General features: G+C 32.0%; 3 protein-coding genes across 5 annotated transcripts in view; 1 reads left to right on the top strand and 2 right to left on the bottom strand.

Annotated features, from left to right (window-relative positions):
• LOC110994984 overlaps nt 1-26,858 on the top strand; it is an 82,961-nt gene that overhangs the window by 5,446 nt on the left and 50,657 nt on the right. For both annotated transcript variants that reach the window (XR_002600232.2, XM_022261929.2), the window contains exon 2: nt 11,063-11,219. Coding sequence is in view for 1 of the 2 variants with exons in the window: in XM_022261929.2 (XP_022117621.2) it covers nt 11,116-11,219 (104 nt within the window). In the remaining variant the exon portion in view is untranslated. The remainder of the gene's footprint in view (nt 1-11,062; nt 11,220-26,858) is intronic.
• Nucleotides 864-5,939, bottom strand: LOC110994988 (proteasome subunit beta type-2-like). Its single transcript, XM_022261937.2, has 4 exons — nt 5,794-5,939; nt 2,532-2,725; nt 1,353-1,515; nt 864-1,084 (listed from the first exon to the last, which is right to left on the bottom strand). The coding sequence occupies exons 1-4, from the start codon at nt 5,900-5,902 to the stop codon at nt 924-926; spliced, it is 627 nt and encodes a 208-aa protein (XP_022117629.2). The 5' UTR covers nt 5,903-5,939; the 3' UTR covers nt 864-923.
• On the bottom strand, nt 16,957-22,286 carry LOC110994987. 2 transcript variants are annotated; one of them, XM_022261936.2, is made up of 4 exons: nt 21,925-22,286; nt 20,850-20,971; nt 20,219-20,354; nt 16,957-17,299 (listed from the first exon to the last, which is right to left on the bottom strand). In XM_022261936.2, exons 2-4 carry the CDS (start codon nt 20,876-20,878, stop codon nt 17,117-17,119), a joined length of 348 nt encoding a protein of 115 aa, XP_022117628.1. In that variant the 5' UTR covers nt 20,879-20,971; nt 21,925-22,286; the 3' UTR covers nt 16,957-17,116. The 2 variants fall into 2 exon arrangements, with proteins under 2 accessions (XP_022117628.1, XP_022117627.1); XM_022261935.2 differs by lacking the exon at nt 21,925-22,286 and adding an exon at nt 21,089-21,188.

The following is a 26,858-nucleotide window of genomic DNA, read 5'->3' as shown; positions in this document are numbered from 1 at the left end:
AGGCGGCAGTATCACTTAACATCAGTGGAGACTCCTACAAGTTTGCCCCCTAGAGTAACATCATCCAGTATCATGATATTAATGTTTTTCACCTTAAAAAAAGATGTCAAGTACTTGAAAAAGCGGAAAGACTCTGATTTCGTTTAAGTAGTATTTTTACATTCTAAGTATTATTTGTTGTTTCTTATGTTTAATTTCAGTTTACTTTAGTTTTTTTCATGTATTCATTGTCTATTAATGTACTTGCTTATGAATATAAATGACACATCAATTGTGCGACCAACGATTCTTTATCTATATTTTAAATTATATATTTCTCAAGGTAAAGCGACAAAACAATTAATATAAATAATAGGATCAGAAAAAATTATGTATGTAAAAACATACAAATTCTGCAGTGCCGTAAGATTGATGTGATAATGAGAAACCATCGTGACAGCATTTATCACTTTAGTTTCGCACCTTGAATATGTTTACTTTGCTATCTAAAGGACACACTATATTAATACTATTACTGCTTATATTTTAAACTATTTTGAGGCTAGTTAAAAAATTGTACATTATTTTTATTAAAACATTAGTACTATAGGGGAAGGGGGGGGGTTTTTCTTATTTGATGATTACGTCAAAAGTCTTTTTACTGTATGCTTGAAAACGTAACGCATTTTTCAGGATTCCTACAAAAAATTAACGTATTATTATTTTACTACACCTACTTAATTTAAAAAAAAATTTCGTTATGTAATCGGTACGAAAATATTGTCTTAGTTTAGGCAAGTACTCAACATAAAACAATACTTGTTTAACGTATAAAACGCAAATTTATTATATTATAATAACAATATAAATCTTATTATCACAAAAACTCAGTTTTAAAATTAATTTGACGTGATTATTATCTTGCTACCGTATTACCAAAAATCTCATTTTCCAACAAAGGAGGCTTGGCTTATCGTTGGTAAAGTTTTGATGCCATCTTTAGACACAGTTTTCACTCCAAAGTTAGGGAGATTCATAAAAAGTCGCTTGTGTATCTCTCTAACACAAAGCTTAATTACTTCGAATGCCTCCACTTCGCTAAGAGCTGTAAAAGAACATGGTCTTTTAGGAAGTCACATCATTACTAAGAAGTACAGAGGAGGTAGGCGTGAGGAAACGGCATGTCTCAAGATCCTGGGTACAGAATGCTAATCACCTACAAATCTACAAAAGAACTAGATCAAATAAACAAATTCAATCTCTTCGATCATGCGTAGACGCAATCGCAAAAACATTCTATGTTTGAATTACCTTTCTTCTATTCTTTATTAAAGAGACTTATTTTGAGATGACTGCACAAAAGAACTACTTACTGGGTTTATAATACTGACTAAGAATGCCGATACTCATGAGCCCACCGAATCCATGAGCAGCGAATGGAACCCTCACACAAGAAGCCAGAAAGTCCATTGTATACAACTGCCCACCTTCCTTTTCGTCATATCCAGCGATGAGAAGGTTCAATATGAATGGGTTCTGAAATAAAGAAGTCTTGTTTGCAAATGCCAAAATACGTGTTCATAAAACTAAGTCATTAGAATTTTTTTACTCAAATACTCTTTGGTCTTTCTGTCCAATCGTGTATACGCTGTGATGAAGAGTCATAGTAAAAAGTTAAAGCGGTGTAATTAGACTTATTTATTTTCAGTAGAATTTTTCAAGAATGAATGATGTGTTGTACTGTAAAAATCTCAATAAATATGTTAGTTGAGGTGCAAACTAGTTTGCTTTGTATTTATTATAATTTTACCACTAAATTGTATTAACTTAACTAAATCATAGCGTGGGGAACGTTACGCATACCGTCCCGAGCCGTGACTGCCTTGTGGTTAGGGGGGCGCCGTCAAAAATCGCCCGAGGCAGGACACGGTAACTCAAACTCAAAATAACTCTATTCATATAGGTAATCAAGTACACTTAACACACATTTTACACACAAATTTATTGTAATTTTACATTTACTACCAGTTCGCAGGTCAAGGGCGTAGAGCGGGCAACAAGAACTGGCAAGAAACTTTCCGCCACTCTTTTTAATTTCTAAGTTTTGATACAAATTGCTCGAACTGGAGCAAATCAATCCCAAGTGTTATAACATTTTTAAAGTATTCGCCAAATTTATAAAAAGCTCTATTGATTAAGTTTAACGAGGGCTTTGAATTTATTGAGTGATTCTCTAACTTCACATGGGAGTTTGTTGTAAAACTAACACGGTTAACATCTCGCCTCGCGACCAGCCGTTGATGTTACGGTCCACAAATACCTACTATACTCTCCAACGTAACTATATATTTCGGCTTAATATGTTTATTTTTTTATTTATTTATTTTATTTTCCATTAAATTGCGAAATGTTTTGCGATCATACAGAGAACTGTCATAATTATCAGATCATAATTTACGAATTTGAATATTCTTTTCAGTTGGGTCCGTTTAGAACGAGGTACATACTCCTAAAATAATAACATTGATAATAAAATGAGTTGGTCAACCCACTTCTCTTCGCAAAATATCCGCCATACTTGTTCTTGTGAAATGAACCGCTGCCTTTGGGTCCAGCTGATATCCATTCTTTATGGTGTACAGCTTCAGATTCTTGTTGATGTACTGGCTGAACTGTGCGATATCACCAGAGTCTCCGTTTACACCCATCAGTATTTTATCCGAGACTTGCATCAATTTGTCTTCGTCTGTAAAATATATTTGATATTTTTTGTTCATAAAGGAACAATTATCGGTATCGGTATGTGGACTCTGTTTCCGCACTTAGACGCTCAAAAGGTCCGTTGTACGTAAAGTCCTGGCTAACAAAGCCAGCCTAACTCCTTCTAAAAACACAGAAGCTTCCTAGGCACTTTGCAGGGTGGTTAAAAATTGTTTTTAAGTTAACTAAAGGAACAATTAATTTATAAGGCTATTCGCAGTTAAGAGTACGTATTGTTTAAATTATTTTAAATGCGACGGTATTCTGTACCTACGCGAGTCGGTTTCCTCACGATGTTTCCTTACAGTCCATTGGCGCACAGCCGGATATCGAACCTACGGCTCATGGATGAAAGATGTACGTTGAAGCTTATAGGCCAACTGCTTACTGATCAAGATATTTAACATATCAAAAAAGAATATTGTTAAGTATACGATTGGGGTATTATGGGATTTCTTTGATGCCTGGTTGGAAATATATTATGTGCGCGATTAGCGATATCTTGTAATGACTGAAAACCACGTGAATAATTTACCCTTTATCCCATGTCTTTCTACTCATAAAGAAAAGTACTAATAATAACTGCAAAAGTAGCCTACGGCAAACAAACACAGATTTATTAAACAAGCTATTAAACTTGTTTTAAAACTGTATTTTCTTTTACTATCGTAAACCTTGTTAACAATCATCTTGTCAGTAACGAAGTGATAATGTATCTTATAATTGCTCATATGACCTAGTATAAAACGCCAACCCACATACTATGGTAATAATATGTAATCACTTTCATTATACGGCTAGTACATTTCACTTTTGACTAAATAAAATTATACATTACCATTTCACTTAATTATTCAAATCTTATTAGTAAAATCAGAAAATATTTTGTTATATAAGTATTTAATATACTAACTACCTGATGTTCTTTACGTTTTAAGTGATTTTATACAGATATTATGATTTTCACACACACACACACACCTGTATGTGTGTGTGTGTGTGTTGGGTATGTACGTGTTACTAGAAATACAATATATTCGACAACGATGATGATAATATGTACGCAGTTATTGATTTCAGTATACAGCTAAAGTCAACTATATTTTTTTTATATCAGTGGATCTGTTGCATTATGCACCGACATTTAAAGAAAAGAGAAAAACCAGCATAATATATTCACTCAAAAATCTATTTGTGTCAGGTACAGATGATTAAATATATCTGCTACATACTCTGAGAATCACCAAGTTATTAATTTGATAACAAAAAATCCTTTAAATATAATTATCACAAGGTAACTTCCAATTAGCATATATAGGAGTTTAATGGCTACAGTTTTAAACTTGACCTGAATTCCCTGTCTTAAGAAAATATATGACCGTATTTATTCGTGGCGAAAACATCGGAACGTTAAGTAGAATTTCTTGGTATTAAAAAGAACCTTTGTGATTTATTAGCTCCGTAAAAGGACTACCTATATATTTATGATGTATCTGCATCTTTATACTTTTCATCTTCACACACTCGTTCACTTCGCTGGCTTTGCGACTTCAATGCTTGCGAAACGATAAAATCACCGATTCCAGACATCCGCCAGTTGCCTTTCAACTCAAAACATTATTATTTTGTCGGGATTTAAAATTAGCACAAAACGTGTTGTTTCAATCCTAGCTAAACACAACTCACACAATAGCCCCAAGTTATGAAGATTTTCAGCATTTAGTAAAACCTACTTTTCCTACCAATTTGAAACAGTCTCAAAATCAAAAAGGTCCATAAAAGGTTGGTAACATAATGTACACTACACAACTCTCCGCCACTCTTTTAAATTGCCAAGTTTTTTATTCATAACGTTTGTAAGGAGCTGCAACCATTACACCATGTTCCATATGACATCTTGCGTAATCAAGAATAATAAAAAAAAAAAATTAAAAATAATTGTCCTCTATCAGCAGGAGGCATGGTGAAATAGGAGCACGCACTTACATACTCGTGAGAACAACACGCAAATACGTAGTATAAACAACTAATATCACCGCATACACGAATTCAAGTACTACCAGTCACCACAAGTAGCACCCGTTCACGAGTATGACGCATGGCCAGCCATGGGCCCCCTCGCCATATTTGTTGTAGCGAGTTTGTGTAATATTCAGAGTCTAGAGCTTGGGTTATGTCCTTAAGGCGAACTTATATATAACACCTTTTTATTACACTTAGTATGCACATTACATTAAGTAGAAAAAAAATTATACGACATAAGATGTGGATATTACATCTGTAGTCCCTTAAAAGGCAATGCGAGAATTTTGAATAATTATGGCATAATCTGTGCGTGTTACTTCGGCTGAACGTGATTTGAATTTGTTCAACTATTATAAAACGATTACCTAAATGGAGTATGTTTATCGTTTCACCCATTGTTATGAATCACGTGTGACCACTATTTTGCGGTTAGTTTTAAATTATATTTGCATAAAAGAAATATAATGAAAACAATAACCATATAAATCTTTATGTAGTTTTTTAGTATACAAATTTATAATACTTAAAATGCGTCATGAACGTATATATAGATACGTACCAACTGTATAATTAACAGTTCAGGAATCGCTTTTGCCATAACACCTAGTCGTGGATGATTGAATTAAGTTCAATCATTTCAAACTTGACAGAGCTATTTCGATTAATATAAAAATTGTATCATCTAAAGTAAGAACACCAAACGGGATAAAATTGTAATATTTTCTAAAGTGTCTCGATATGTGATAAATTCGTTCGAGCGTCTCTAAGTTTCAGCCAGCAAACTTAATCACAAATTGAGCTAAGTAGTTATGTAATTCTAAGCTGTAGATTTAAATAATTGAAAATTGTACTGGGCTTGCTGATATCACGAGGAAAGTTTTCGACGACTTTTTTGTTCTAGAGACGTACCACTGAACGACTTTTACCAGCATAGGTATCGAATAACATATAATAAGGTGAACATTTACCTACAAAAATATACAAATAACTTCTTTAGTATTTACGTTAAATACTATTATTATAACTCACCATCTTTCATAACTATGATACTTTGTGTGTTGTTCTGGTCCGCGGCTATGATCGAGAAATCCTTACATTGCATACCAATAAGACACTGTAGAAATAAATTAGTAGCCATTGATTTAAAATAGAAAAAAGTATAAAATGTAATTATATGTATATAATATAATAATAAAAAAAATGTCAATAATGACTTGTGTAAAAAAATTACGTGTAATGTATTCAAAACGTCCTATTTCCACAGATAATGTTTGCCCAGATCTGCAAAGCGTTTTCAATATCAAAGATTTTTTGAGATAACTTGTGTAAGTTTAGGACAGTTATTTTCACATTTAAACTCAATCATACATAGGAAATATAATTATTAACAAGCCTTGTGATTTAGCTACTGATATATATTAATGGTCACTCAATAAACATTGTTTTAGCTATTACGTTTTTTTTAAAAGATTTGTATCTTGTTATGCCAAAGAAGTATGACTTCTAACGCATATACACACACGTTCTTTCTTATTTAATTTTTTTAGATTTTACTTTATTTTAGTGTTACTTGTTATTTTATATTCTTTATTGTTAAATATTTATGCACTTCTTGGACTTAACCCTCGTTATGTGTATCGTTTTTAATGTTTTATACTAGGGTTGCATGGAAGAAATCGCTTGTTAGCGATAAGGCCGCCCGTTGCCTAATAAATTATGTAACCATTTTTTTATCTGTATAAGGTAGCGAAGTGTAAATAAATGAATACAAACACTGTATTTTTCCAGTTATTTTATCATATTAAATATGTCTTTGTTTACAAAAATAATTTCAGTAGACATTTGGTTAGATAACTTTACAAATTCGTAACAATTAGGTTCAGAATTATGATTCAAAATATGTTTTGAACGAATTTTTATTAGTATTTCATAAATGTATGCTATACAAATATTAATTGCTTCGCTAAACCTTAAATACATTATTGAGTTTTTAAACTAAAACTCATAGTATGTATAAAACAGCGAGCTAAAGGCACCAAAAACGATTTAATGAAAAATTCATAGAATGTCATATAAAGGTATTATGGGCAGGAATTTTATCATATCATGAAGCGTTATAACCCTTTCATAAAATAGATATTTTTACACAACGTAGTATCTTGAAATAGAGTCAATATTTGTTCGCTTTATCTTGACTGTTCCACTATTTTACGTTTATTTGAAATGTACATTTAAAACTTGCATAATATGACTATTTATAACACATCTTACAAAACACCTTTTTAAGCAAACAATGAATTTTAATTTGTTAACATTAAAATTCTACATCGTTCATTTTGTTTTCGGCAAGAATTATTAACAATGAAACTATTTTTCTTAAGCATAAAATATAATTTCGAAGATGTGACATTGGATGCTTAAACAAAGGATACAAAAAAATAGCCGGAACCCAAAACTTTCTAAAAAGTAAATATAAATGGATATTATCAAAAAAACATTTATCAGATCCGAGAGGTTGGCATACGGCATAGTGCCAAATACTTGGAGCTAGTGATGGCAATGGTTTAAAAAAATGGACCTTCGCACGGATCCGAGTGGGCGGCACCGCTACTATGACCTCGCTCTACTCGGATACGAGAAAAGAGCTCTTAATGTGTTTTTTATTGCCCAGTAACAAAAGATGACTCATTAATTGAGAGGATTAATAGATTACTTTACCGAATACACTCCAGTATTGAGTTCAATAGCCAACGGTTACAATATCATTGTTAATCCAATATGCTTAAAAAATATTGATTTATTTTATAATAAAATTTATTACTTTAATACCGCTTCATTAGTAATAACCATTATTTCTAACCTAGGCCAAAAAACGCCGAAAGAGGTGGACAATACGACAAGAATTTTTCTATAATCGAGTGCATCTTCCGCTTTATTTTCTCACCCAGCGTTAGAACTTCCAATAGACCTCATTTCAACTAGGCCTTTTAACAAACAGGTCTTAATGAGTAAAGTTTCAAGCCTTTGTTCTTAGCTTAGGCTAAAATATTTCAGATAAAATTCAGCTTCAAGCCTCACCTCATTACCTCAAGGTAATCCTCAAAATTGGTTTTGCAATAATTTTATGGTACCTATACAGTAGTAGGATCGTAAAATCACCTCTTAATATGGTTGAGAGTGTGTTTTGTTTTATTTAATGCAACAAGTATTCAAAAGGATGAATACAATATCTTAAAATTATAGAAAATAGTAATTGAAAGAGGCCTTTGCCGACTAGCAAACAGATCTGCAGAAATTCAAATGTTAGAATAGGTTTATTTTCAACCTTCTAAGATCTAGTTTAATATAGCGATCTATATTTATATGTGTACCTAAGTTGATCTGAATATAAGACTATAATATTATTACAATATATGAAGAAATATAAACTTTGTGATAATCAAATCAAATCAATTTTTTTTATTCTTAGGATATGCTCATGAATTTCAAAAACATTTGCAAAATTCGCGAAACAGCAAAACTACGCCATCCATTCGCAACACTACCAGAAGGCCTTGTTCTGAGAAGAATGGGCAAGGAACTCAGCAAGTTTTGCCCTCCCTCTACATTAAAATTATTCAAAGGAAAATGTCATAAACCACAACGTCATTTAAGTTACATACATCTGTTCTGTGATTTACAACATAATATACAAACAGTTATGCCTTTGACCATATATGATACTTGTATATTATATCATAGTTATATTTAATAGGATTAATTCCTTAAGCTCGCTCAAAGCTTTAGGGACCTATTTTAAAATCAATTAAAGTGTGGTGCAATTAATATACGCAACAATTCGATATTGGTGTGCATGAAAAACGTAGGGATATGACTGATTTACAGTTTACACCTTTCGATGTCATTGTTGCATTACAATGTCGAGATGTGAGGATGCAAGCATTAGCATTAGTGCCCATTCCCATACATTACTTAAACCAATATTTCACAGCGATAAGCTCTACAATATAACGGATTTCGTGGGAGCTTCACACCACTGCATCCTCATTTAATGCGATTTCAAGATTAAGTTATTGTTACTTAGGGCTAACATGATGATAGCGGGCAATATGACCACATTGTTTTTGTAAATTTCTGATGCTGTAGGTAATAGGCACTCTTGAGCGTAGCTGCAGCAGATTCTATGGTAACTTGGATGACCTGGACTGGTTCAGATTACACCAGTGTTCTACATAACACAGCATACATACCAGGGATACTTGGCATTATCTAGGCAGTCCTGATCTGACTACGTCACCAGTTCCGAGACTACGTCGTCAGTACATCTCTCGTGATGATTCTTCAACTCTTGGAGCGATGTTGAGAAACCCTGATTAGCCAGCAGATCAAGTGACGCAAGTGGAATTAGATATGTCATATATTCCAATTATATCCATAAGTCGACGCTTGATTGGGACGCGACTGAGACCCTCTGTCACCCACTAATGATAGCAAAAGACCATTATTTTTTATCATTATTATTATAATTTTCCTTTAGAGCATCCACACATGGCGAAAAAAAAAATTATAATGGAGGCAGCCTGATAAAAAGATGTCCGCCAGCAAGTCGTAGTCGTTGTACTTGAAATAAATAAAAATGAAAAAGAAACACATTAAGATTGAATTAAAGGGGTCAATCAGGTTATTATACAATAGTCAAGTGTGAAGGTGCCGCTCGTGAAAGGCTGTTACGCATTGCTTGTCACTGCTAAAGCATATCGATGATTTTATAACTGGGTAACAACATAAGACAGTCGTTATAATAACGGAAATCCAGGCCAAACAAATTCGTCACCTCACTTCTATGTACAGCGTAGTATTTTGCAGTTGACGTGATGACACATATAAATAAAAAAATCACGCCCAGACCGCACTTTTCTATGTTTTTTCTATGATATATTTAATTGCATTAGTTGTAACTGTTAAGATAGAAAAATTTACTGGAATAAATAAATACATTATTTGCTACTAAATGAACTAAATGAAATAAACAATAACCCAAAGTTGACGATGTGTGAAGTAGGAGTACCTACTTCACACATCGTCAACTTTGGGTCTAATATATGTTATCATTACTATGTTTTACAGAAGCTAGTAATAATTGTGCGTCTTAAGTACTCGCTACACACATGCTTACACTAATTATAATAATAACTAGTATTATTAACAACTAACTTTATCATCAACTGTGTTACAAAGGTCTATGCTCAAGCTATTTAAGATTAAAAAAACACATAATTAAAAAAATCACGGAAACCTAAGCTTTAAGCCACACTTTAAGCTGATAGGAATATATTTTAAGGCTTGCAACAAAATACTGAATGGAAATTAATACATTGGAATCCAGTGATCCAGTGATCCTATCCAGGTGAAGTGAAGGTTTATCATTGGTTAGATTAGTTAACAGCAATGAAGTTGCTTCTCCATCCCAATCCCTAGTTGGATTCTAGCATTTTATCGTTTATTACCTTAATAATTTGGACTCTGTTGCTCAATTCTCTGTATAAGTTGATAATTTATTAGGTTTGGACACGTTTTTTACAAATTTATTTATTTTGCACGAGCTTCGTTTGTCTCAGGTACAAAATGTCCAAACGTTAATATAAGACATCTATATCAGATTTATATTATGGAAAATCGGTATAAAACTTTAAAATTTTTTACTAATTGGAAAACTGGATAAATGGTACAAAATCCTTGAGATCCCAATTGACTAAGTTTCAATAAGGTTATTTTTCGTATGTCTCACTGAATAATTCTGCAAAATATATGTGTTTCCTGTTTATGATCAAAGTTCAAAATTATGTTTTGGTATAACATTTTTTTGCAAACAAACTCCATTGTTTGTGAAAATTTTAAGTTTATGAACTGTTGTTACCTTGTATATTACCTTGAACTCTAACAAAATAATTGTTCAAAAATAGCATAATCTATCATACAATTTGTAAGAATATAATATGACTAACCATTAAACTGTTATTGAATGCTTATTCTTTGTATGCTATTGTTTGTATGGATAACACATAATCTTAAAACCTAATAGTATTATGTGTGTGTAACCTTACTCACTTCTCCGGAAATCTAAAGTTGGATTTGACTACCAGAGTAGAGATACCGGAAGTTACGACATGCTACAAAAATACTATCAACGGTCTACTACAACAAGAAGAAGGACGTACCTAATCGAAATTTTTACATTGGCTGAACTATAAATATATAATATGTATACTGTAAATATATTAAGAATCTTCTATTACAGGTACACAATGATGCCCAGACTATAGAGAAACCGGGATAAAAGAGATAGAGAGAATGCCAGACACACTGTCCCTTTCTACGGGAGTCAGCTTGGGACTGCTGGCTGGGATAGTGTCAGGAGTGTGTTACCTCTTCGCTAATGGGCTGACGAAGACGAAGTAAGTTTTATATTATTAGCACCTATTTTGAAGTAGATCGCAATGCATCTCAACCCCAAAAAAATGTACGAGAAAATCTGTATTAACTTTAAAAATTTTGTACCTGCAGCGCATCAGTGTAACAGCGCCATCTAGTGTAAGTCGTTAAATCTCATTGAATATTTTACACTAGTCGTGGTTTTGCGTTTGCCACCACTCTATAGATGGCGATAGTAGCTCTTGTAATTAACTGAAATAAAGAAATTTTACATGTAATGCGTATGTACAGTATAGATTTACTTCTTTATAATACATGAACAATTCAATCTAACCTATATAACCCAACAATAACAGGAAATATTTTATTTTGGGGTAGATACATTTCTGTGTTTCATTTAGTAATTTATAAAGAGTTGAAGGAACATTTATCATTCAACTATAGAGAATGCTAAAGCTGCCAATAGTTGTACCTATAAGGTATGTTACGATTAATGATTATTAGCTTAGCTTCGCCAGGATCGATTTGACTGCCTCAGCTGTGTTATCAAAACAACAAATTGTAATATGCCTCAACAATTTAATTTTATTATGCTCATATTACAATATTTCTAGTACAGACATCTTTGTTCATAACATCAATGATGTGAGCTTTTTGGAATTCGACCTCGCTTTTGTATAATTGGATAGCTATCTATCTATTGTGACGACATTTCCGCCTTACATAAAGAACTGCGTATGCTGTGTCACTTTGACCACTTGGCCCTGTGTTTGCTACTCCAAACGTCCACAAACTATATTTAGCGATTTTAATGACTTTAGTAGAAATGGGATCTGTAGTAATATTTTAAGTTTATATAAACGTTTATACACGAAGTATTGACTGGTGTCGCAAGATGACGCACTAGAAGAACCCTTGAGTGGGTGGTTGCATCACTGCTTAACCGACATTCAGCGGAGAATATTAACTAAAAAGTAAAACATTTTATGTAAACGTTATTTTAATCGTAGCTAAGTTAAAATGTATCTTTTATTAACCCGACTTTTAATTAAAATAAAAGAAGTGCTTTCATTTGTTTTTATAGAAATATGTGGGCTAAGGGATAAAATTCAAAAAGTATTAGGATGTTCCTAATACTTTTTGCATTTTACATATCATTATAGTTTTAAAATATAAAAAAATCCTTAAACTTGTCTCATTTTGTAAAAATATTATTTAAACTGATATTTTAAAGAAGTATATATGTTTGCTAAATAATTTCGTGCTCTAAATGACAGTAACATAACGATCACGATTATTTTATAAATTTCATATGTCATAGGAAAATCATGAAAACTGCTGTTTCCAGATATACCTAAGTATGTCCTTAAAGTTTTCCAAAACAAAGCGATATCTCAATTGGAATCGGTTAACCGTCAACTGCAGGACATGGCGGTTTTAAAACCAGGTGCGCCTGCGCCCCATCTAATGATAAGCCTTAATGGATATATCACCTTGGATGGGGTTATACAATTACAAATGCACTGCGCATAGTTCCGGGCCCGACATCCGCGCCTGCGCACTCAGTTGTCACTCACTGCCAAAACTTAGCGGAAGTTTGATGTTGTAACTTTCATAATTCTAAATTCGAATAGTAACATTAAAAAAGTGTATTTGTGATTACTGTGGGGGTGTTAGTGAGTTTTTACATTTATTTGGATTTTTAAAGGTTAGTTATATTTTGAATTATTACTACACATATGTGAGTTTAATTGGATTACATTACCTGGGAGAAACGTTTATATTAGATTAGATTTTTCTTCACTTTTTTAGCTAAAACAAAGTACATATTTTACCTACAATTAGATGTAATGAATGAGAAAAGCGTGACGAATGGAAGGCCGGCGATTACAAAATTGATGAAAACAATTTGTTGTTGCCAGTAACTGCACAGTTTAACCTGATTTTCATAAATAATTGTATGACGAATTGTCATCTGTTTATACAATTTTTTTTTATTGACTTTATTAAAAATGACCATTTAAAAATTCTTCGTGTATTCTATAAAATATACCAAAAACGAAAGTCGATTCCACTTTTTATATCAAAAAGGTCCAGATTCTAATTACCACCTACTCAAAAGCTTTATCTATTTAGAATAAAGATGGGGGTCATGCATCAATCAGTATTGATTTTATCGATAAAAATAATTGATATCAACGTCGATGTGATAATGTTATTTATTAGATTATAATTAATTAAACTCTAATACATTTTATTTTATCGATCTTAAAACGCATAAACGTACATATCTGTATTTTTTCTTCATCAGCAATTAGGTGATCGTTCTGTACCAACTTCCATTGGTTTTTGGGTTTCAGATCCAGGTCTAGTTTAACAACCGCATGTTTGATATTTGCCTTCACGTAGTACAAATATTGATTCCGTTTTCAGACCGTGCACAGTGTTTAAAAAGACTATCTCACCTAGCCACTAACGCCCGAATCAAATAATTAATCCACAATCTCAGATTGAATACAATCAGACCGTGACAGTCGATCGAACTCCTATCTGCATCCCAATACCCAAACCCTACGAACGCAATCAATTTTTGGCGATGGATAGAATGCAATCTCTTCGCTTTTACACTCATATTTGATAGTAAATGTAAACCAAAGAAAATAAATAAAACCGTACAAATAATATTAAAAAATACATGTCTATGTTTAAAACATATCAAATAGCTTTTTGATAATTTTAAAAACTGGTGTAAGTTCAAATCTTAGGATAGGATATTGGCACAGTTGAACTGTCATTTTCATACAAAGGTTTATCAACTTACACCGATCCGACTACCATGGATAGCTTATATCGACAGATGGCTATTGCAATGCGTGGATTGATTATTGGCACTATATCAATATTTGGATTAAGATGTCCATTCCAGATGGTCAGAAATGGATTGAGATAGGTTATTGGGTTTGGGAGTAACACTACCCTTGTGACTTAATTTTTATTTATTTAAAGGATATTACGTCACACATCTCAAAGCGTTGATTAGCGCTGTTATCCGCACTAATTATTTTCGCACTTTCATAAGAATCCGTATTTTTTTGTCAACGCACACGTAATTTTGACTCATCGTCATGGTTTAGTGGCTTTACCGTTGCCGTAACTGCCTTTTACTGAACTATCTTTTTATTGTATGATCAAACAATACGTGCATATCATATTATATTTACAATTCCAAGTACTTTTATGAATACAACTATATTTGTTAATGTAGGAAGTCAATTAAGCCTCGCTTGGCTTATTCTTCTGACTTTTAGATGATTTTGATTTGTAAATTATGCTTTAGTTTTGTATATATGTCTTAGTAAAGTAGTTAAATCAGAGAAAAATATACTCACTTGTCTGAAACGACTTTATTGAATATCGATCTGTTTGATTAATTGTCTAGAGATTCAATTAACTCTCTGATTTAACTACTTTACTGCGACATATACATTATTATAAGGGCAAGCTACTTGACTTTTCCTGGCCTAGTAGATCTAAAATAACAAAGTACTTTTGAACATTGACTCGATTTCTTGTGAATATCTACCGTTCGTGATAATGCAAAAAACCAGCTGCAAAGAGATCTTACAAGAAATCTAGGTTGTTGTTGTAATTTGAATTATGATTAACTCAAATTTAAAAAGTATTATTAAGTTTATAAACTATGTTTATTTTCTTAGTAGGACGTATTTACTTAAATAGAGACATATACAACAATCTAAGAGATAAAGAAATGTAAAAAAAAATCAACACGAATTATTTATACACCGATGAAGTCCCGTAAAAAAAACTATTTGTGCCATAAATTTTAATATTTTAAAAATTCAGCTCAGAAATTTCTCTGTAAAAGGTGTCTGACCTAAGCAATTAGTCGAACTTATCTAATTAAATTAACGAAAGTAAAAGCTAGATATGTCTAGAAATGCTCATTAGTTCCATCATCTGTAATATTTGATAGGATACAACTTTCATAATTCGAAATCATCATTTTTAAAATAATATTAATTTGTGTAACATGCCGCCGAAGACCGAATTTTTTTAAGAACCTTCTGAGATAACGAATCATATTATTTATGATGTACCACCTATATACACTATGATATATTTATATTAAGCCAACATATGTGGGTTTGAATGCCGTCAAAGTGTCGTATTTCACGAGTTGCAGTATAGATAAATAACCTCAATACCATCTGCCGTGAGGATTTGTGAATCTAAACCACCCAGGGCGCCACTAAACGCATATAAATAATAGAGCGTACCAATTCTTAAAAGGTCGGCAACGCACTCGCGAGCCCTCTGGCATTGAGTGTCCATGGGCGGCGGTATCACTTAACATCAGGTGAGACTCCTGCCCGTTTCCCCCGGTTCTATAAAAAAAAATCTATTCGGTTTAAGAGGTGTTGGGTGTATACGAACAGTAGAATTATATATATAAAGATGTTGATAATAATCACAATTATTGTGCGGTGAATGAACTGTGACACAATAGATTAGCTTCAAGTTACTATTATTATTCCCGGTGCGTTACTTCCGGTATCCGGTCTAAGACTCGAGGGTATACGGGCTGATATACGCAATGTGAAATAACTTTGCACCACCACTTTGTGGAACCATCTGCCCACTGAAGTATTTCCGAACCAATTCGACTTAGGGTCCTTCAAGAAAAGAGCGTACCAATTCTTAAATGGCCGGCAACGCACTCGCGAGCTCTCTGGCATCGAGAGTGACCATGCGGCGGTATCAATTAAACATTAGGTGAGCCTTCTGCCCGTTTGCCCCCTGTTCTTTAAAAAAAAAACTAAAATGTGGCCAGGTCTGTGACAAAAGTATCGGGTTGAAGTGCAAAAAGTTGCTCTTTCATACATCACACATAATTACCAAACTAAAATAACTTATAACAATCTGCACGTTATTTAATTTATAGTTAAATTTATAGTCAAACCACATTTCATATATCTAATGAATTGATGCCTGAAATTTGGGCTACAGGCAAAACTAAATTTCTAACGTTCGTATTTGTATACAAAAATTAATGAAAAAGCACTATTTAGATACAATTTTTTAACACTGACTAATAAAATCTACGAATAAACAAAAATTATGACCATTAAACAACTATAATATGTTTATAGCACTTATATTTTAATTAAATAACTCTCTCCACAGTAGCTTATCATTATCAGTATTGTGTTTGATTTCTATCAAACACTATACTCGTCGAGCGAGTTTGCTTATCTTGCCGAAGCCGCGTACAAATTATTTTCAGAAGTCTATCAAGTATGAGAATGTGCAATAATTTAATCATTCCGACTAAAATTGGAAACATTACCAAGATAAGTCGTAACGACAATAATTAGGTTTTAGCAGCAAGGTTTGTTTGTTCCTTAAATGGTATTAAAAACACCGACTATTAAGAAAAAATAAAAATAATATTGAGACACCTGTTTTACACACATTTCAAAATTTGAAATTATTCACGTACTAAAATATATCTTATATAGTGCCTGTAAGAAAAATATTAGCAATACAATCACAACAGTAATAGAAAATAATTGGCAGGCGTAAAAAATATTAACAGCGTATTTGAATATTTTATTGACATACAAAAGATTCATCAACTAATACTTGTTTATCTTTTTACTAAACTCAAAATCATACATTTAATAGATTAAAAAATATAAATAAAGCGATGTCGCTCAGCTGCGAAGTTTAATATTTGTTTTAAACAAATGACAGTGTCCTTTAAAAGATTCTTTAGATTGAATCTTAATATCTACATAATGGATTAAGTGGCTGATAACTTATAAAAGCCGCCTTGGGGTTTTTGGAAGTTGTTTAATATTTGTTTCAGTTATATTCGTGGAAAACATGAAAGAATTGGTTATTTCTTCCTGGCTCCAACTTTTAACATTGGTGTGGTCTTCCCCGAAGGGGTTGGCGCTGGTGGAGGAGATCTGTTAGGACTCTCACCCGACCTGAAACTCGTCACTTTATTCTTTAAGTCTTCGTAGCGCGCATTCTCACGGTTTAACTGCGGTAGAACCGATATCTTTTTGTCGAATTCCTAAAAAAATAACACAAAAATTATACATAAGTAACATAAAAATCAACTATTGTTTAGATATTGATTTGGGTAATGTGATATTGGGGTATAAACTAATAATATTTGATTTAATCTTTCTCATTTTCTCATATAAATCTATAAATATAATTATTTTCAAAACTAATCAGTCGGGTACTCTACGTTGTACTGAGCAAAAGAATCCTAATTTAAGTGATAAAAGTTTTTTAAGTAACATATTTCTAAGTATGCAGTGCAGTTTATTGTATGTTATATTATACATAAATAAATAAATAAATATTGTAGAATATTCTTCTGAGGGGTACTGCTGCAGAGGGAGTCGGTACGAAATTAGTTTACTTTAAATATTATGGCACTATCTAGTCAATATATTCTTATACCCTTGTTGTATGTACAAAAAAATATAAACGATTTTTAAATAAATATTGACTTTTGCCAGTACAATACTGGAAACAGAACTTATTTAAGCGTACGTACCAAACAGGCTGCAAAAGATAAGGCACTTATTTTTAAATAAGCTTAAATTATCCTAATCCTTAGAAAATAGTGGCGGAAAGTTTCTTACCAGTTTTTCCTGCCCGCTCTACGCCCTTGGGAGTAAATGTAAATTTAGAACTGAATCAATTTCTTTTCTGACGTTAACTAGTGTACTTGTTTATGTACATGAATAAAGTTATTTTGACTTTGACTTGTATCCCTATACACAATGCTTATTAACCTACTATGCGTATATTTTAAATTTTTTCAACATATGATTTTCTTAGAAGCTACACGAGTGACAAACCATTTAATTTTCAAGGGCCGTACAATATAATAGTCGCTACCTTGATTCTACAAAGGTCTTCAAACTATTAAATACATGACTTGAATATAATCGACGTATTATGTGACGTTTCGTTAGTGAAACAATAAAGGTGGAAGATAAATTGACCTTTTCTAAGAACCACAATAAATTAAGAGTCTCTTTCGCTTGTGTTTTATTTCTCGTCAACACTTGCCTTGTAAAAAAATGTTTTGCATATTTTCATGCCATTTTTTTAATAGAACGGGCATGAGGCTCACTTGATGCTAAGTGATATCGCCGCTCATGTACACTCTCATATGCCAATGGGGGCCCAATGCCAGTGGGGTCGTGAGTGCATTACCGGCCTTTATATTCTTTCTTCATTATGTGCTTTAAACAAACTTCATCTTGTTTCTTAATGAAAAGATAATGGTATATACCAATTCGACTTAGGGTCCTTCAAGAAAAGAGCGTAATAATTCATAAAAGGGCTACAACGCACTCGCGAGCCCTCTGGCTTTGAGAGTGTCCATGGGCGGCGGTATTACTTAACATCAGGTAAGCCTCCTGCCTGTTTGCCAGGGGGGTTTTTTTCTACAAAAAAAGCCAATACTAAAGTAATACATCTCACTGTAATCTAATAAAAATTTAACAAATATTATGCAGAATTATAAGAGCACACAGAAACGCAAGATAACCTTGTCTATTCCAAATTCCGATAAATAATTATTGAGTTAATAACAATTCTTCCGAATATGGAATATAATTAGGAATTTCCGTTAACGCGATATTAAACTATGTTACAAAACCAATATATGTTAGTCTGTTATATTGGAATTTGGTTCGTAATCGTACGATCGTACGTGTTTCCGCCATAATATCTAAAAATGGCGGCACAGCCCTTTGTTTGTCTTGACCTCGCGTTTTAATAATTTTTTTTTTGATATGATCAGTTCATGTGTTTGTATATCTAATAATTAATTAGCACTAAGTATCGATTCTAAAGATTACCCACATTTCAGAATGTCAAAAACTACTACAGTTATTATATGTAAAAAAAGGATGCGGTTATTAGTTTCTGATGAAATACTAATATTTAAATTTATAAAAAAATAACACAAAGCATGGTTTTCGTTATTGTTACGTTATAACTTGCAATTTTTTGTACCTAGTTTTACCTAATACACAAATCCGGTAAACAATTACTACCAATAATTTATTTTCGTATAACACGCTCTATGCTGTTTTTATAGTTCTTAAGAATTAAAAGAATTATTGTAACATCGTTAACGATGATTTTTATTTATAATGTGAATAATAATCTATGGTCAACGCTATATTAATAATAATTATTATTTTACGAGTCTATAATTCTTCATGTATTAAAAGTATTGCTTAATTTAAATCGCTACCGATTGCGTCAATTTATTTTATTGTTTGACAAAGCAACGCTCATCAAGTGTATAATAAAACAGGTTAAAACAATGTTTATTGATTTTCGTATAAATTATTTATCATTCAAAACATATTGTTCAAATAGCAATGAAGAAATACAGCTTGGTTTGTGATGAAAACCACAATTATTTTAGGTCAAAGGCAAACCACTATTATGAAATTAAAATTAGAATTAAGTAAAAAGTACAGACGACGCTTCTTATTTTTATTTAATATATAGACAGAGTTAATCATGTTTGCAAGAGATAATTTCTTGTGGGTTATTCTTTAATATTTCACAAGCATTATTTAGTTTTAGATTTTAATATTTTTTTAATATTTAAGCTAAGGTTAATACGAACGAACAAAAGAAGGAACCTACGACCTTTTAAATAAAATACCTACGTTTATTTTGGAATATAAGATCATCAAGGTATCACTTATTCCACGTCATTAAATTCGAACCTGTAGGCATCCCTACTCATCGGCAAAGAGCGAGGATGCAGGCCGAGAGAAAAAGCCGGCGTAAAAACTCTCGATACTCTTTTAAAAAAAAGCAAATCATTACTTTTTTTCATCAAATTTGCCTTAGGGATGACATCCGCACGGTGATACTACTAGCCGAACACTGCTCATCGTGCCTACTACACTAATGCCTATAGTAAAAAATATTTCATGCTAACCATTTTCAATACAATGAGGTAATATGTCTTTTTATGCTCAAACTGGTCAGTTGCATATGCATAGGTCGGCATATTAAATAATCCTTTTAATGCTCCAGATTCGTCACATAAATCAAACTGTGTGAATATACCAAGCCTGAAAAACAGTGGATATTTTCATTTCAAACATTATACTAAATACAGTATCTTTACATATCCAATATCATGACATCTGAGGTGCGATAAAAAGTTTGTTTGGTCTATAACTTAGCCTTAGCGCTGCTGTTATGTACCGGTAAGAATCAGGACTTGGTGACACCAGCGGGTTGGCAATTTGCCCCGTGGGCTTTGTTTTCTTCATATCTTATATATAATAAAGAGCATGTAATTGAAATTTAAAAAAAATTAACAGTTGTAGTAATTTAACTCTTATTTCAAAGAATGTACGTTCTTTTTTTTCATTTATTATTTCAACAATATAATTAAACTAATATAGTGTTAAAATAAAGTAAGGTTTGTTATATGCATAACTTCTAAAAAAAATATTCCGTATAAGTTAATATACGATACAAAACTTGTAACAAGAAGTTTTCTCGTTTATCTATCTATCTCTTCAGAAATTATATAGCTTGTATATACTGTTAATACAAACCTGCATTTCTTTCGTATATACTCCAGCATAATTCTGACAGGACAAATAGGATTGACCAGCAACGTTTTTTCAGTGGAATCATCTATTTCTGACGCTCTTCGAACCGATAATTCCGGCGAATCCTTGTATGTTATAAAAATAAACATTATTGTTAGTATATGTCACATATATATGACAATAAACATATACACTTTTTGGACGTTAAAATGTTGTTATCAAACGTAGAACCAGCCACTTACGTATCAATACTTTTTGGAATGTCTATTTCTGACACAGATACAATTCAATTTAACTTAAACATTAATTATTTAATTTGTGAATATGTGGCACTAAGCAAATTGAGATTTTGTATACAGTCATGGATAAACAGGAAACAGAGAGTAAATACGGTATCAGTGTCAGGAAGTAGAAAAACGTATTTTAAAGCTTACTAATTATTTCCGGAACTCTACAAGGAGCCAAAAATTTTAAGGAAATATTTTACATATAATTTAAAAAAATACATTTTTTTAACTTCGTCTCTCACTAAATACTGTTTTGTATGAGTATATTTATTACTACAAATTTTATACGCCAGTTAGTTTATCTTGTCATTAAATTACATTATGGTTGATGCAACATAGTCAGAACTTATCACTAAAGATAGGCAATATTTCAAAATTAATTAACATTTTGATATAAATAGGTTATCATAAAATAAACATTGAAACAGAGATAATGTACTGATACTGACATATATCAGTAGAGATCGAAAGTGCTTAGGATAGATAGGTTTAGTTTTAGATTTTTATAGAACAGGGGCAAGCGGGCCGGAGGCTCATTTGATTTTAAGTGATACCGCCGTCCATGGACACTCAATGCCAGAGGGCTCGCGAGTGCGTTGCTGGCCTTTTAATTCAAAATAATAGAGTGGAATATATGTTATATTCATAGTTATGAAAACAAGTTATCTTGTTTCTATGTCGTCATATTATATTAAAACTGAAATTCAAAATATCATTATTCATATACTTGTCGGTAAACAAGCACACTTATGAAAACGTCAATAGCAAAAATATTCTTAATTGATTCTTACCTTTACTACCAGTTCTCAAGTCAATGGCGTAGAGCGGGCGAGGAGCGGACGGTATCGAGTAACGGAGTATTCAGAAAATTAATAATTTTCAATAATCGTATCGGCGCCATCAAATCTGAATGAAAATTGCATCTGAAACAATATCGCATTAAAGGTCATCGGCCAACGCGCAGCCTTGACCGGGTTGCATTCACCATTTCCCAACGAGCTTCTAACTAAAGCGTACACATTTCATAACACACAACAGCAGCGCGGCGGGCGTACGCGAGTACGCGCTACACAAATAAACAAGAGATTAATTAAATTAAATTAGATAAAAAAAAATAAGATATACAAGTCGGTCATGAACGATTGTTATAAGTGAAAAATTATCTACGTGATTTAATTTAGAGAAAATGACAAGTGGGTGAAATGTCATTGTCGGGTGTAACCAGTGTGATGGCGTCAGGTGTGGCAGCCTGGCCCCCTCCGGGGCCGATCCCCAATGCCTTCCAACCACATCACCAAGGCTCGAACTTTGCGATTTTCGTGATATTATTCGCATTATGCATGATGGAGGTGGTCGTACTGAAAATAATGACAGAGGACCATAGTCGTGAACAATCGACAAGTGTGACATCTATGTGGTTTGATATGGACGATGAATAACTGTGATATTCCGTGTAAATATATTAGTAATTAAAGTTATAAATTTGAAACGTTTTTTGTTTGTTTGCTTATTTACGTTAATGTGCTATATTAAATAATTACATTATTTATCGAAGTGGCTCTTGAGTAAAGATATTTAATTAATTGTATATCAATTGATATTTGAATATCTAGAAGTATAGGTTACCCGTTTATGAGTTATAGATTAGAGTGCGTACATTTTCATCTAAATTTATATTTAGATCTTTATTATTTTTATAAAGTCAAAACATTATCAACCAGATAATTTCAAGGTTCGAATAGACTGTTCAATTCGACGATTGATATGTCAAAAGTTATCTTATACAGAACAAACTAATAAAAATTGCTTTGTATTATACTGACTCAATTTTGATGAAGTCGCATACATAAGTAAAGAAGCTAGACAATATATACTTGTGTTATCATGTCATATGTAATCATTATTATATATATTTATATATAACAACTATTATTTAAACTTATCTAAAGTCTTTAGATCATCATAGGTAATTAATTAATTCAATCCCAACATGTTTTTATTACAAATTATGTGTTTTTATTATAATATCGTAATTTATGTAAAGAACTTAGTTCTGGTTTACTTAGACATTGTACCGCGTTTATATCATGTTGAAGATATTTTTTAAAATAACAAAATTTAAAATTACGACGAAAAACAATTAGTCGAGTTATGTATAGAAAAGTACACCACAAAATACTTCTGGTAATAAGTATGGAAGGAAAAAGACCGCGGGAAAATTACCAATCCGCTGGTGTATCCAAATCAGGATTCTCACGGTCTCCACATACCAATTGCGCTAGGGGAATCTACAGACCAAACTATGTGTCATCAATGAAGAATATGACTGAGAAGTTATAGTGAATAAATTCTAGTTGCATCAGTTCCAGATCCTTCCGAAACACAATCTCAAGAGATATTGTTTTTTTTGTTAAACATTATTACATGCGGAAAAGTACAGAAAAGTACTCATTTGGACGGGACTGAAATATATTCTAAAATATATAATATACCTTTGTAAAAACTTCTTAAGGCTTTGACAATAAGACCCGGAAGATTTCTACAAAAAACACACAGAACACAAAATAAATGTAGGAAGTTTGTCACGGCTTTACACAATTATAAGATGCCTACTTTAACCTTGATAGGAATTTCCGCTCAGATACTTAAAACTATCCCTATAATAAAATGGCAAACGTGTTTGTTCATATAAAATATTTAATAATGAATGCATCTTCCTCATAATGAGTTACTGTTTTCGATAGCAGTGCTATTATTAGGTATGTGCAAGAATAGTGTATATGTTGTGAATAAATATTATGCATGGATATATACTAACTACTTTTTTTAAAACTGATATGAATCATAAAATCGTATTAAAAATATAGTATTTTGTACAAGGAATTTCTTTCGTGGAAGTTGAGTGTTATTTTTAACATATTCATATTATTTTACAGCTTCTAGGTACCATGTATTAAACTTTAACTCAATTATTTATTCAAAGAAAAACAGTAGTTGTGATTTCAAGTTTTTTGTTAACGTGAATAAATAAATAAAATTAGTGTAATATGTATTTTAGTATAATAATAATAATAATAATAAGTTTCCGAAATTTAAGACCTCAATAGGTTATTAAATAGTTTAAGGTGTCACTAACAAAGTTCTTAGAAGTTAGTAGAAATAAAACTTAATATTATAAGAGATACAACCATTTAATATTTGCATATCTAAATAATAAAAACACAGAAAAACCTAAAAAGGCAAAGAAAATAAAAGTTTTGTATTAACACAGAATTTTTTAACTTCAGTTCATTAACCTCAAAGCAATCGCAAAACCTAAGTGTCTCTCTTTCATTGGATAAAATCTAGAAACTGGTTAGGTTGCCTACCTACCTGTTATTACCTAAACATCAACCAAATTGGTCTAACCTGTCTTCACATACACTGAGCAGGTAAAATGATGAATTATTTATAAATTACTCAGTACGCAATAAACTCGTCGGACCAAGCTGTAAATACTTGTTAATTCCAAAGTATTTTGTTTTTAATTGATAATACTTTCCTTGAGCAGTGTTGGCCTAGTGGCTACAGCGTGCGACTCTCATACCTGAGGTCGTAGGTTCGATCCTCGGCTTTGCACCAATGGACTTTCTTTCTATGTGCGCATTTAACATTCGCTCGAACGGCTAAGGAAAACATCGTGAGGAAACTGATATCGCTTAGAACCAAAAAGTCGACGACATGTGTCAGGCACTGGAGTCTGATCACCTACTTGGCTATTAGATTTAAAATATCACCATGAAACAGATTCATAAATCTGAGGCCAAGATCTAAAGAGGTTGTAGCGCCACTGATTTATTATTTTTATTTAATACTTTCCTTGAAGTGATGACTATTTGAAATGGTTTTCTTAATTTTCTCCTTAGCCTTCGTCATTTGCAAACTATAATGAAAAATTAGCAATGTTTACTGTAATATAATGTGAACAGAAATGCTAAAGGAAAAGCTGACAAATGCTTTTACATCAATATGATAGTAAAAGATAAATTATGGTATTTTCTGAACCACCTAAATCCTTAACAGAATTTAAAACAAAAGTTAATCTTCCGCTTTCAAACACAATTCAAAAACTTCAGTATTTGAAAGGAGTTAATGAATCTCGTTATAATCTTTGAAGTGACCGGTGTAATACTAAATGGCGGGAATTAGAATGTCTAGAACGCCAGCGCTACAGAAACGTCCATACCAAACGATATCGATACGAATACAATTATATGAAAATAGTATTGGTGAGAGACGAAGACATTTTATTCATGTAACTAAACATAACGATCAGAATTTATAATTTTGTTAACATACATAGTAAAAATATTAAATTAAAATTTAATAAAAAGAAAATTTAAAAAGTTTGGTCCCTATGGTAGACTATGTTTAACGCTGGCAGTATTGCGATACTTATACGTTGAGCAGCAGCTATGTGACCTGTACTTTCTACCAGGCACCAACTTAACTCGTTAATTAGCGCTAGTACTTGACACAAAGAGTCTATACTCCAAATCTATGTTGGAGGAAAAACTCTAATATTTGAGCGGTTTATTATAAAACTGCTATATAAAAACGCTGTTACTAAATCTTAAGATATAATTCCACTTAATCAGGTTCTTCGGTATGTGTAAGATGCACGCAAAAGTAGTTTCACAAAAAGCGAAAGATCTTGAACTTGTCTTACGTCATAACCTTGACCTCAGTTCATAATATTTTCAAACCATTAGAGAAAAGGTATATGATAAATATACTATTAAAAAATTGTTTGGAATAATTAATAAGATTGTACTTCAGACTAAAAAAAGACCCTATGGCGAAGTATTTTTTTATTAAAGTATTTATGTTTCGCAATATACAAGATCCCTGTAGGTCGTTGTAAGGAAAACTGGTTTTGCATACTTTTTTTAGGTTTTCAATTCTAATAAATATTTTTAAGTAAACATTTTCGTGTATTTTTCTTCTTTTGCTAACGATAATAAAGACAAAAGTTGAAGTAACTTTTTGAGGATATCGGGTCATCATTTTTTGTTATTTCTTGATAATTATATTTTATTATTCCTTTTTTTTCTTAAGTTAGGATCATTTACAAATGTGAACAACTTCTTGTCGTAATTTTTCCAATAATCTTTTATAAACACTCATGGAAGAAACATTAAAAACTGATTTAATTACAGTACATATTTTCTACATAATAAAGGACAAAAATAAAATATTTGTAAATATCATCGACTTGCACCACAAGTTTACTCTGTTTATAACTACATTTTATTTCAAGTCATAAGAATTATAATAAATTTTAAAATTAAATCAGTAAATATTTTTTAAATGTACCTGGTTTCTAAGGATGCAATAAAACCTTTACTCACGTGATAGAACACGTGGTATGTGTAATTATTTGGTCATTTAAAAATATGCGAGTTACAAAAACGATTGCTTCGATTCGGCTTGCTTCACACCAGTGTCCCAACCACAGCGGCAAGGTCGTCCTCTCGTTGTATTTATGAATGTTTCCGTAATAATTGTACATTAGCTGTACAGTACCTTAATAAACTTATATTGCAATAATAATATATTGAGTACTTATAAGACGGTGGAGATGATCAAAGTATTTACGCAACAAAACACTAGACAGCTTGCCTGTTACAATTTTACATTAGAAGCAGATTGTAGCAGCTGAGCCACTCTTAAGATGTTATTTGCA

The sequence above is a fragment of the Pieris rapae genome, chromosome 20, assembly GCF_905147795.1.
Source record: "Pieris rapae chromosome 20, ilPieRapa1.1, whole genome shotgun sequence".
Classification (NCBI taxonomy): Eukaryota; Metazoa; Arthropoda; class Insecta; order Lepidoptera; family Pieridae; genus Pieris; species Pieris rapae.
This window is presented reverse-complemented; position numbering and strand designations above follow the sequence as displayed.

Excerpts from the sequence above, each read along its gene's own strand:
- LOC110994988 (XM_022261937.2), bottom strand. The coding sequence starts at position 5,902 with ATGGCTACTAATTTATTTCTACAGTGTCTTATTGGTATGCAATGTAAG. Across the intron at positions 2,726-5,793 it reads TATCATAGTTATGAAAGATG|ACGAAGACAAATTGATGCAA; the intron begins GTGAGTTATAAT and ends TATATTTTACAG. Across the intron at positions 1,516-2,531 it reads CGGATATTTTGCGAAGAGAA|AACCCATTCATATTGAACCT; the intron begins GTGGGTTGACCA and ends TCTTTATTTCAG.
- LOC110994987 (XM_022261936.2), bottom strand. The coding sequence starts at position 20,878 with ATGCTGGAGTATATACGAAAGAAATGCAG. Across the intron at positions 20,355-20,849 it reads TATATACGAAAGAAATGCAG|GCTTGGTATATTCACACAGT; the intron begins GTTTGTATTAAC and ends ACTGTTTTTCAG. Across the intron at positions 17,300-20,218 it reads ACCTCATTGTATTGAAAATG|GAATTCGACAAAAAGATATC; the intron begins GTTAGCATGAAA and ends TTATTTTTTTAG.